This window comes from Penaeus japonicus, unplaced genomic scaffold (assembly GCF_977035675.1).
Source record: "Penaeus japonicus unplaced genomic scaffold, GWHDUDI00000001_assembly GWHDUDI00000027, whole genome shotgun sequence".
Taxonomy (NCBI): domain Eukaryota; kingdom Metazoa; phylum Arthropoda; class Malacostraca; order Decapoda; family Penaeidae; genus Penaeus; species Penaeus japonicus.
In genome coordinates, this window is record NW_028234429.1 from 4,408,980 (window position 1) to 4,421,975 (window position 12,996).

General features: G+C 43.1%; 1 protein-coding gene across 5 annotated transcripts in view; it reads left to right on the plus strand.

Annotated features, from left to right (window-relative positions):
- 14-3-3zeta (tyrosine 3-monooxygenase/tryptophan 5-monooxygenase activation protein zeta) overlaps positions 1–12,788 on the plus strand; it is a 12,963-nt gene extending 175 nt beyond the window's left edge. The window contains exons 1-7 of one of the 5 annotated variants that reach the window (XM_043015488.2): positions 1–2; positions 4,486–4,590; positions 4,710–4,867; positions 4,984–5,022; positions 5,993–6,116; positions 9,645–9,808; positions 10,899–12,788. The exon at positions 1–2 is cut by the window's left edge and continues 175 nt beyond it. In XM_043015488.2, coding sequence (XP_042871422.1) covers positions 4,491–4,590; positions 4,710–4,867; positions 4,984–5,022; positions 5,993–6,116; positions 9,645–9,808; positions 10,899–11,054 — 741 coding nt within the window. In that variant the 5' untranslated portion in view covers positions 1–2; positions 4,486–4,490 and the 3' untranslated portion in view covers positions 11,055–12,788. Of the gene's footprint in view, positions 3–4,485; positions 4,591–4,709; positions 4,868–4,983; positions 5,023–5,992; positions 6,117–9,644; positions 10,130–10,898 lie in introns of all 5 variants that reach the window. The other 4 variants (XM_086552500.1, XR_015192360.1, XM_043015484.2 and 1 more) reach the window with 4 other exon arrangements.
- The last annotated feature ends 208 nt before the right edge of the window (positions 12,789–12,996 follow it).

Sequence of the window (12,996 nt, forward strand, 5' to 3'; positions counted from 1 at the left end):
AGGTAGGTGTGGCCGGGGCTGAGGTTGAGCCGGCTCGTGATTGAACGCCGGTAGAACGTGGAAGGTTTTCTCTCTCTCTCTCTCCTTCCTTCTCCCTCCTTCTCTCTCTCTCCCTCCCTCCGTCCTTCTCTCACTCTCTCACTCACTCCCTTCGCCGCGTTCTCCTCGGCCTACGAACAGAACAGCCTCATCCTCGTCGCCACCTTTTCATCTCCGGCATTTTTACCCCGACCGACGAAGAGGAGTCAGAGAGAGAGAGAAAGAGAGAAAGAGACAGAGTGGAAGGTGAGAGAGAGAGAGGGAGAGCAAGAGCAACCATGTGATTAGCGAAGAGCAGCTCCATCGAGAGCCTTTTTCGCTCCCTTAGGCCTATCCACCGCCCCTTTCTCCCCCCTCCTTCTCTATAGGCCTATGTACCATATTGTTGGCGGAGTCTTCCTGCCTGCCTCTTGCCTTCTTTTTTCTTCGGAATTAAGGAGCAGCCCTCTGCCGACGCCCCTCTAGGCCTAGGGAGAAGAAGGGCGGAGACGAGGGACTTTCTGGAATTTTCTCGAAGGTTCTAAGGGAGTCGCCCCCCCCCCCCCCCCCCGGGTTAAGAGCATGAGGGAGCTCGACTACCATGTCGAGTGTGAATGACTGATGGATATTATGGGGGTCATTGTGTCCATATTGTATTGCTTCATCTAGTGAGATTGGGAAATATTCCTTTGGTGTTACTTTTCCATGTGATTTAGTAATGTAAGGTCCTTCTTTTTTGGTCTTAGGTAATGAATCAATATGTCTGCTTCACAGTGACCAAAAAAATCTATACATTTTGATGACGGGATGCCAGATATCTTGTCTGGTGAGAGTTGGAACTGTCATGGATTTGGTCTGGGGTCCTAAGTCTTCTGGAAATCAGTAGTGTTGGTGCCATATATAGGAGTAGGTTGTTGGTTAATCCTTGTGGATGCACCTGTGGAAGCATGTGCAAGTGTATTCCCTTTAAGTTCAGGGTTACAAGTTAAGCAAGATTGCAAGGGGTCCATAATAGGGAATTTTCTGTCTACTCTTTTGTAGCAGTACGAGGAGAAAAAAAAAGCTATTAAAACTTTTCATCCATATAAAGCCAAATTCAGTATATAATTGTGCAAATTGTAAGTTATTCACAGCTGGTTTTATGGTTAGATGCTAAGGGGTAAAGGGTCTAAAGACTATCATCTGCTGAGCCTGCATAATGTGAGACCTACCCTCTGTAGGGCATCAGTGTGTGACCCACAGACATAATCCCCCCCCTCCCCCCCATTTTGCCAATTGATTTCCTGAATGAGTATCAAGTTTATTGTAAAGAATAGTTGGTTACTAACTATGGGTGGTATTGGTAAGGAAGGGAATGGGCGCACTCCATGCTTTCAGTGAAATAAGGTTGCCTTAAGAGTTTGCTGTCAAGTAAAGTGCTATTTTTATATTACTATTGCTGAAGGCTAAGTGTCTTCATCAGTTAAGAAAAAAAGTATCTCTGGAGTTGAAATGAGACATTGCTCAATTGGTGATAGATCTTGTGCTTGTGCCTTCGTTGAGCAAGAAGCAGGAAAAAGGCCAACTTTTACCGAGGCTGAAATTGAAGGAAAAAGAACCTATATTGACTAATAGTATGATGATACACACTTAATTTTTTTACCATCAAGGTAAATTTCCCAAGTAAAGTGATCATTGGAAGAATTAAGCATTTAATATTGGTGCTGATGTCATTCATGATGCATGTAGTAAGCTCATTCAGTTATTCAAAAGGGAAAGGTGTTAGGTCATGTTGGCCTAGATTTTGAATAATATTCTCATGACCTTTGCAAAATGTCATGTTGATAATGGGTTGAGGCTTTTGGAAACGAGTAGGAAGATCATAGACTTTAAGTAAATTTTATAGTCGGTAAATGTTCGTGTTCATGGGCATTTCATTGGTGGCTTAGCATTATACAGTAAAGGAAAAGTTGCCTGAACTGCTGCTAGTGGCATAGTCATTGAAGTCACTGTTCATGGTAAATAGCTCATGGTAAATTGCATAGCTTGTGAAGATTCAGGATTTACTGAAATACTTGTGAATTTTAGGTATACTTCTCGAAGGTAAACTTGTTTCTTACTCAGGAATGTACACATACGTACTAGAAAAAAAAATCCAAAGTATGCTAACAGAAGGAGGAATCTGCCACTATTAAATTGTACATTGTTGCACGATTATTAGATATTAATCCCCCTCCCCCCCTCCTTGTACAGCCATCTCTGCCCATTTAGATAGCAAGTTTGGTATCCTGACAACATTCCGTGTGACATCATTTTCAGGAAGCATGTATATAGAAAAATATTTTACCACACCCCAGTGATTCATTTTTCGTCTTGCTAGAAAGACGGCGACAGGCTTGTTTCATAGCATGGCAAAAGATACAAATTTAGTTGCTCTTTTGCCACTTGTGTAATAGTCTCATTTACGGACATGTGCAAGACTCGACCATTGGATTACTTTGTCGAGTTCCTAGAGGAATCCTCATAAAGCAATATGATATCTCTTTCAAATCAGTTGGTTCCTCATGAACATATACCAAAACACTGATGCTGTAGGAAATATTGACACGGGCATTTACTGATTATACAGGCATGGACAGACTCCATCAGGGTCACTACTCCATTGCATAGACTTGAAGCATTAGACAATTTATATTGTGTATAGATGTTAGAGAAGATATACATCTGCTAATTGCCACATGTGAAATAGAACACTTTACAAGGCTGAATCCACATCAGCTCGGATATAGTTGCAATTGGGATAACTTTTTCACCCATTTTTATGCTTTTGGCATATTTTTCCCCGTCCTGTGTATATGCCAAGACTTATCCCTTGACATTGTTTTCTCCAGCCTATATTTTCTGTTCATTTGATCTGCAATTCTTTTTCTTTTCTTTTTTTGTTCACAATCGTAGGATATCTTTGAAACTCGTGTTGCTCTGTAAGGTCGTTGCCATTTTGATTCCATTTCCAACTTCCTCTCCCACAACTAATTACTCTTATGGGTATGGTTTCTGTAATGGGACTTTTCTGTTTTCTTTATTAAAACTTCTTTTTACTCGGTTGAAGTTACTCTTGCCGCCATCCTTTCCTTCCTGCCAATCCCAACCCCAGTGTATATTTTTAAAAATCTGTTGTCCAGTGTTCATTGTATCTTTCTCATTTTATCTAATTTTCCTAGTCTTTTATTCCATTGTCACTTGTTACTTTCTTTATTTTCTACCACCTCCCCTTACACTCTTTTCTCAGCATTATCTCATCCCATTGTCTTCCTGATAACCTTAGCTGTGGGGGTATTTGGCATTTGGAAGTTTGATGTCTCTACCTTAGCCGTCTACTCTTACTTTTATCTTTTTTCGTCTTCCTTTCGTCTTCATGCACCCTCCAGCATCCCCCCCCCCCTTGATCATTCTTGCAACTCCCTCCCCTTCTTTCTTTCTTTCCATCCTTTCTACTCTAACCCTTTCCTTCTCCCCGGTTTCCTCTCGCCCTACTCTTTTACACGTCAACCTTCTCTAACTTTAAACTTGTCTTTTCTTCCCACTCTTCCCTCTTTCTCTATCACAGCCTATCCTCCATCCTCTTATCTCCATTTTCAGTCGTCCTCTTATCATTATCTTCTCTCCCAAGTGTTATCACATCCTTTCCTCTTTATCTCTTCCTCCACCCTGCTCTTCCTTCACTTCATATCCTTACTTTTTTTTCCCATTCTGATCCATTTCTTTTTGTTAATTTTCTCATCTGTTTTCTTGGCTATATCTTACCTTTTTTGTATGACTAGCTTGATCCAGTGCTGTGATAATCCTCTTATGACAGTACAGGACAAGTCTTGATGCTGTATACTTTATTTCTTATTTTTGTAAATATTATGCCTTTATAAAATGGCGGCAGTATGTCTAATTTTGGTTGATTGTACCAACACGAATGAAAGCAATCTGTGAAGACTTTTTAGGTGTATCTGGGCATTCTATATTCTAGCCTTGAAATGCAGTCAATATACTTTCCGTTTTGTTTCAACCCCAACAGGTATTAGATATTAGCTGTTTGTAGGACAAAATGGTTTTCGTTTTCCACCATAGTATTGATTGGTATTAATCAGCTGGACCTTGTGAAGTGCTGTTCCCTACATTAGTAGATTGTTTCTGCTGTATTCGGGTCAATTAGCCCTTGGGATACAATGTTTTGCAAAGGCTTGTGTCTGGGGAGGGAAATCATATTTAATTTTGTAGTGTATGCTATCTGTAGACGGCTGGGAATTAGAATTTTACTAGTATCCACCCATGACTTAAGTTAATTAATTGGCGTTTAATTTTGTGCTTTTACTTAGAACAGGAGGCTTTTAAAAAGGTGATGGGTCGCAGGATTGATCTCCACTCACGAGTAATTAATTTATTTGTTGCCAAACATGTTTGTTCAGCTGCTTATGTGTATATATTTTTTCTTTACAGACACAATGTCGGACAAGGAAGAACAAGTACAGCGGGCCAAGCTTGCTGAGCAGGCAGAGAGGTACGATGACATGGCAGCAGCCATGAAACAGGTCACAGAAACTGGTAAGTATTTTTTCGGACGAGGGGGTCGGGGGGGCGCTTGCCGTAACTGTCGCATTGCATCACATTCACGCACGAGTCAATCAGAGGCTTGAGCTAACAAGGCATTCTTGGTCTTCCAGGTGTCGAGCTGTCAAATGAGGAACGAAATCTTTTGTCAGTAGCTTACAAGAACGTCGTAGGAGCTCGGAGAAGTTCCTGGCGAGTTATTTCATCCATAGAACAGAAGACAGAAGGTTCAGAGCGAAAACAACAAATGGCAAAGGAATACAGAGAGAAGGTAATTAACAACATTCCATGTGTTTATTCATTATGCGGATATGCGATTGAGGATTTTGTTCGCTTCTGTGGTCAAATGGACCTTCATTTTCTGATTTTCTGTCTCTTCTATTGCAGGTCGAAACAGAACTTAGGGAAATCTGCCAGGATGTATTGGTGAGTGTTCACGTTATTTCTTTTATTGTAACGCCGTCAAATGTAAGAGACACGAGCTGTTCAGATGTCATGATTTTATGGCCATCGTTAATTCTCTCAAACGCTATTCAATTGCTCTGCTGCACCTGAACATTGATGATATCAAACACAATCAAATGTTTTACCAGACAGGGAAATGTACACCGCGTGTTTGTTGTAAGGTGTACGCGGTGTCTAGCTGTGGCCCTAGGCTATCTTAGGCGAGCCAGCGGTCTTCCAGGACTGCCGCTTGGCTTCTAAGGTATTCACGAGACTTTAGAAACGGCACGCTAATTATTAACCTGTCTTTGACATGAAAGTTTTGAAGTTTTTTAGTTTAGTTCCCATCTTCAGATATCTGTCTGCACAGTCAATCGATATCGGAAAGGTACAAGACCTATAATTATCATGGTAGTGTGTTTGTAGGGTATCGGCTCTTCCGTGGCGGTCCTTGACTTTGGGTGCGGTGGCCGTGTGGCAACCCCACATTCCATTCATACCCCGCCTCTGCCCCCCCTCCCCCCCACCTCACCTGCCCCTGCCCCGGAGACAGAGGCCGACCCCCTCGCGAAGCTACCCGTAGTGTAGTTCATTCCCGCGCAGTCACTCCGTTGAATGATTCATAATGAAGGAAATATAACTGCGTGCTAATATCACATAATTTGCAGCATGTAAGAGGCTTCCTCGATGGTAGAGGGCCTGTCTTTATGAAACCCGCCGGCAAACAAACGAGCGATGCGTGACTACCATGCGGCTTTTCATGAATTTTCAAGGCGCGACAGCTCCAGGAGATTGAATACTAATCTCTCGAATTCCATTTATTTAAATACACCGCCTTTAAGCTCGTGATCTCTTACCGACATGACCAGTGCTTATGCTTTTGAAACATGTTGAATTCACACACATTATATCGTATTTGTTTGTAACGAGGGATCTTTCTTGTGCTTTGCAGGGTCTCCTCGACAAGTTCCTTATTCCCAAAGCCTCCAACCCCGAATCTAAGGTCTTCTACCTGAAGATGAAGGGAGATTATTACAGGTACCTTGCTGAAGTCGCCACCGGTGATGCGCGAGCGGGTAAGTACTCCATTTTATTCACTTCCTTCAGGTTGTATGTGCGTCCCTTAACGTGAAGTAGTTCTGGTTTATAAAAAGAAAAAATATATCCTTGGGCAGCTGTTAGAGAGACTGAAAGAACATAGAATAGGCAGTGTTAAGTGGGACGAATGTAGGTCGGAACTTAGCCTTGTCCATGAGTTAGTAGGATCTGCGGCATTTAAATTGCGAATATAGTAGTAGATCCGCTTCTGATGATATGAGTTGGGTGTAAATTCCGGGACTAGGGCGTACTTCCGGTACGTTGAAGCATCCCCTGGCACCTCGTGGGAAATAGTTGTACTTGTTTAACCTTCTGTCATACCTAGGGTCCCTAGTTAGAATAGCTAGCGCGTTTTTTTTTGTAGTTTACATAAATCTTGCTGAATTGATTTTTTTTTGTATCTTTAGTTTTGATTCAGAGAAGAGTAAGTACTTAGGTCAATAACTTAGTGTGTAGCTAGAAAAGTCGAAGAGCGAGTTCAGGGCTAATCCAATGATTGCCAAATTTTATAACACTATGCCAGTCACAATTTATTTAAATAGTTGAGTATTTGAATTGGGAAGGGAACTTGTCCCACGAGGAGAGGGCGTGGTCAGACGGGGGCGTGACTCAACAACGGTCTCGTCCATTCCTCCCCCCCCCCATCTCCCTCCGCCCAAACTCCCTCCGGGACAAGTCGCCTAGTTCCTCTTACTATCTAACATTCTCGGCAGATCCTCCCCTCCCCTCCCTGCTGTGAATTATTTCTATTATGCTGTATTCGTCTTCACTGTCTGATTACTGCAGCTTAGTCTGTAGAATCTTGGAATATTACTGCGGAGTAGAATGTCGGTTTCCATTTCGTCTGGCAATATTGGATAACAATTCGTTGTGGTGACATCTGGCAAGTAACGTCTTGTTCAGTTGTCGCTGCCATCACCCGCGGAGGCTCATGGTGAAGCTCGCGGCCGCTTTTCTCGCTACTATCTTTAGACTCCATACTCAAATGCTAATACGAAGGTTAAAGTTTCTTTAGATCATACGCCGGTGATTATGATATGATGACTCTTAATGATTATCCGTATTCAGGTGCACATGATTTGAAATTAGACGCGTAACGAGATTGAGCAGTAATATAGATAGACAGACACCTTGATCAACTTCTTTTGCCACCATCTGTTTATGAAATAGTTCATTCACTATAAAAATGACTCGTATTCGTATATTTTTGTTAGTAATGTATGACGTTGATAGATGTTTTGTAGCCGTCTCGTAGTTTTCTGTTCAACTTGCAGAAAGAAAAGATGAATCGTTTGTGTAAGCTTAGCTCAGCTTTATTAATAGTCACTTACGAGCATGACAAGTGTAGTATAGACGTCTAGGTATTTATACCACGGCCGTGAGATTACGGAGGAAATAGTGGTGCGGTTACGTTTCCGGTGCGATGTGGCAGACGCACAGCGGCGCAGCCATGAACCAGCAGCTACTGCTCAATGGCGCTGTAGCATTTGGCTGCATTTCCCTAAGGGTCATAGAAGGACCGGAGATAAAGTATATGGTCGTAAAGGACGCGTAGGTAGCTGTAGAACTTGTTACCATATTCGTAGGTCTGGAAGGAGGCGTGTAAAAGGGGTACGAGCAGCTCGTTGTAAGACCGGCTAGTGTGAGCAAGTGGGCGAGTTGTTGACGTCACAGAATTCCGGCGACTGCTACTGCTGGCATGCACCCACGAGCTGTCGAAGGCTGGGGTTCCGCGGGACTCGCGCACCTACTCTGTTTATCTAGGGAAAAAGAGATCCTGCTTTCTGTATTCCTGTAATAAGATGGATTTAGTTAAGGTGGTAGATAGATTGTGCGTGGAGGCCCCGGCTTGTTGAGTGCTCTGGGTGTGTGACGTAGACTGGTTTTCCACCGGTTGGCCGCCTACCTGGCTGGCTTCCACGCCCCCGCCAGCCTAACATAGTGCTCTCACCCCAACGCATGGATACACGGCAAGTGAATCCAATTTGCGTTAATGGTGTCAGCATTATTATAATGAGTTCGATCTATCATCGCGGTGACTTAGACATATATGCGTATAAAGTGTAGCACATTTTGCATATAACGTTAAAGGCCTATTTGTAACCGCTAGTATTCTTTCTCATATAAACTGTTAGTCGTAGTTCCGTCACTTGATCCATCTGGTACAAATATTGGAAAGGGCCAGGCAAGGGAATTTAATAGACACGTGACGGGGAGGTAGTGAATGGCTTGCGGCCGACGATTGGAGTGGGGAGTGCGGAGGGGGGGGGGGGATGAGTCATTCGCGGACGTCACAATGAGTCATGCTAAGCGAGGGGGAAAAGCTAGTAGTCATCATGAATACTATCACATCGTCAAACGTGCCCTTTCGCTGATTCAGAAGTCTTTCTATCCAAGAGTTCTTTTGTCATTCTTATCCTATATTCGGGAGTGTTTTATCGACTCGTAGACAATGCCTAAGTCTGTATTGATTTTTCAGAACGGCACGCGCATCTCTACAGCTAGTGTTGCCAGATTAGAATAACGGAAGTTTTTTTTGTTTTATTAAATCTCGTTAAACCGTACGTACTATGTATTCACACATTCATCACGCCATTCGCACATGGTTCGAAGTAATCGCCAGCATTCTTGAATGCCTTTTGTACTCTACATTATTCATAGCCGTGGGTGCCAGTGTGTTCTCATAAAAGGTTTACCAGAGCCACATTAGGAGCTGGATGTTAGGGACAGCGGCGGAGAAAGTTGTGGAGGCGTAGGCAAGTGGAGCATGGCAAGTGGTGTAGGCGTAGATGTGGATGTGGGCGAAGTGACCTGTTCCAAGCATGGTCACTTTCATAGACGTTGCCTGAGGATGAATATGGCCGGAAGGCAGGTTTTGCTTATACCTTTTATGGTTGTAAGGCAATAACATTTTACTCGAGTTTACAATTGTTGGTCTAGTGAGATGAAAGGGCAGGAACTACAGAAGGGACCGGGTCTGATTCTCCCCTCCCCCCCTGTCCTCTCCTCCACCATCTCCTCACTCATCCCCTTCACTGCCCCCCCCCCCCCTGTCCTCTCCTCCACCATCTCCTCACTCATCCCCTTCACTACTTCCCCCCCCACTCCCCCCGCACAGTCCCGTGTCAGCCCACTCCACCCCGCCTTCAACACGCCCTTTACACCTCAACATCGCTTGGCATTTAAGATCTTCAGATCCACACTTTATAGTGTTAGTGTCTTCAAGAAAAAAAACTATTCATTTCTCTTACTGATGTACGATAAGATAGGAATAGGGTAATGAAGTGAGTGTTGCAAATACTCAAATTGTAAAGTCCTCAAAGATTGGAACCATTTGTATAACATATGCATGGTTTTTATGTGACGGTATTTAGATGAACGTTAGAAATATACAACGTGTATCCTGTCGGTAAGCAGGTATTGCCTATATGTTCCAGGTCGGTATTATTACAGTGGAACCGGCGTATTATTGCTTTATATAACTTGTTTCCTGTTTTTGTGTCCAGGCGTAGTGGACGACTCTCAGAAGTCGTACCAGGAGGCTTTCGACATCGCCAAGGCAGAGATGCAGCCCACCCACCCCATCAGGCTGGGTCTGGCGCTCAACTTCTCCGTCTTCTTCTACGAGATCCTCAACTCGCCTGATAAGGCTTGTCAGCTAGCGAAACAGGTATACTGTTCTTTCCTTTGATATTTCAGGCTTTCACCGCAGGCAGAGGAGAGCAATCGTTACGGTGTTTCGTTGGGGACGTCTTACTAATTCATTTAAGCCCCTTTTTGTACTTTTCTTTAATCGAGATATTGATATGCATTGCTTGTTCTTCAAGTTGTGGTTGACGACTCCCAGAAGTCGTACCAAGAAGCCTTCGACATCGCCAAGTCAAAGATGCAACCCACCCACCCCATTAGGTTGGGTCTTGCCCTCAACTTCTCGGTGTTCTACTACGAGATCCTCAACTCTCCTGACAGAGCGTGTCACTTAGCCAAGCAGGTAACGCGGCGTTGACCCATGTGCCGCTGTAACTCACGCGACCACACCACCCGCTAACTTGACCCTTGACCCCTGGCTGTCCCAGCATACTTGCATGACCCCGAGTGTCATGTTCACTTCTGTAGCTGGGTAGTCGATTCGTGAGTCGTAGATTAACAAGGATCGTGACTTGTGTTCTTCCACTAACAACAATTCAGTGTGTTTTCGTAGCAAACTATGGTAGATTATGTCGTCCTGACTTGGGTTTGTCCGAGATCTCTTGATCTAGTTAAGATTGTGAGAATGAATAGTCTTGATTTCTATGTGATAGATTTTCGGTCGTTTGGAAACGGTGGCCCCCAAATTCAGCGTGATGTGGTCATGGCATGGGCGAAGACACGCTGCGTGGTCGGTGACACATCGGGTGAAAAGTATGATGGTTGCTCTCCTCTCCCACGGGAAACACCTTGGCCGCAACGATTTTGTACTAATGGAGTTTCTAACTCGTAGTTTTTAAGTTTTGAAGCATGTACATTTATTTTTGTTTACTAATTTGACAATCTTGGTACATTTCACAAATTTGATAGTTCTATAATGTTTCGTCACTTCAAGCAAAATTTACTACAACGAAAACATATGGAAGACTTCGTGTAAGGATAATACATAACATTGTCATTTTTCGCCGTTTCATATACCTATGATCAGTGAGAGTAAGGGAAAGGGAATTTATTTTTGTTTTTTCTAACAATAAAAGTCATGTAATTATTGTTTTTTTTTTCTCTTTTCCCAGGCATTCGACGACGCAATTGCGGAGTTGGATACGCTAAATGAAGACTCGTACAAGGATTCTACGCTCATAATGCAGCTCTTGCGAGATAACTTGACACTTTGGACGAGTGACACGCAGGGCGAAGGAGACGAGGCTAACGAGGGCGACCAAAACTGATGAACGCAACCCCTTCTAGCAGGCTCCACTCGACCCTCCACACTCCTACCTACCAGTCATGATGCCTGAAGGGTCGACCATTCCTCACAGCTCACTCTTCACACCGCCAGCGTGGCTACAGTAGTCGAGGCTACGGCTGGGCGCTCCTCAGTGACGCTACGCTCACCACCTCGATACTCACGGCCGCCGCCACACCACCGCATCAACGGTCGTCCCTCGGCCTCTCTGCTGCCTCAAATGAACATCATCACCTCGAGAACGTCAAGGCTCGAGTTAGACATCAATTCTTTCCCAGTGCATTTGTGACTCACCATTGAGGAGCAGTCCCGGCTGTTAGGTTTAACAATCGTGCACAGGCTACCCGGCGAGTGTGATTGTCGCAGCTCTTTGCCACCATCTCGAAAGAGACTGTGAAGTGAATAAATATGACAGTGGGATCTTCTCTCTGGAACAACGTTGAGAGACAATTTTGATAGTGTGAAATCAACGCTTGGGTCGGCTGGTCGTTTCTATTGAGGCGGCCAGCCAGACTGCATTACTTATTACTGCTAAATGAACCACTTAGCATTTTGTACTTCCCATGGGGTCGGGCTTCCTCGGTCCCACCTCTTTGTATGTAACGTTGCGTACCGACAGTCAAGAGGACAAACCAACAAGTATGAAGAGATTGTTACTGTATTAACCGGTGGATCATGTGGTTGTAGCAAGAAAGATTTATCTCCTTGATTTGGATGAAAAAAATTTGACCCCAGAGCAAAATCGATAAATAAATTTTTTTGAAGTTGATAAACAAGATATTCGCCTTTTGATGTTACAGCCCATGAACACACTGTACGTTTAAGATTAATACTGTATTACTTATTGGTTTATTAGATGTGACCCCTTCAAAATTAAGCTGATTTTCTGTTATGTCGTGGCCAGTTGGTGTCTACAAGATCAATAATAATGCGGTAGATATTGACTTTGTTGGATGTAAGCATGGAGTAATGATGGAAAATGATTACTTTATTTTCATTTTTTTCACGTCGCTTTTGAGAATGATCGGCGTTCAGGTGAGTAAGAACAGGCATGGGAAGCAATATTGATTCGAATAATTTTCACCATAAGGGCGGGATTTAATTGGCTACTCATTTTACCATCTTCAAATATAGACCCCATTGGCCAAAAAAAAAAAAAAGAAAAAAATCCGAAATTGGACTACCATCACCAACAGGGGAGATCATCACAAACGGTAATAGCGTTAACACTCACGCCAGTCATCCCACCTCGCCTGACGCCGAGAGTTCTCATTTGCTTTATTTGAAGACCAGTGAACTGAGGAGCTTTGTTTTCTCTGGGTTTGTACTTATAATCACGATGATTTGTAATAGGCAGAGCACCCAGCGAGGGAGGGAGAAGTACTATCAGTGCATCTCTCTATTGCCTAGCCAACGGTATTCAGTAAAATAAAATACAAAAAAACAATGAATGGTATTAGATATTTCTCATTCATTTTGTCATCAGCATTAATGGTAACCAAACACCTCCCCCGTAACAATTAATATTGGTAAAATCTAAAACAATAATAGTCACAACCATCAGTGCTTGAAATTGACTGCCAAATGTGAAATGTATTAAGAAAGCGTAAAATGTTTTGGTGGTAGTTTAGGTCGTCAAAATTTAACTTTAAAAAAAATTCTCGCCCCTTTGTCAAAATTGCTTTCCTAAATCAACGTAATAAACGTTTCATATATATGTTGTTGTTTCCACAACCCTTTTTGTCTGTACCCGTTTCAAATAAAACTTCAAGATAGTGCAGCATAACACTTTTACATCGCCTGATAACTCTTCACACTTGCAGAGCCCACACGTAGTAAGTGAAGGAAAATACAACTAGTATTAGTGTCAAGGTAAGACCAGCTCAAGTTTATAATTAGTGCTAACCAAGAGGCCAAAAAATACT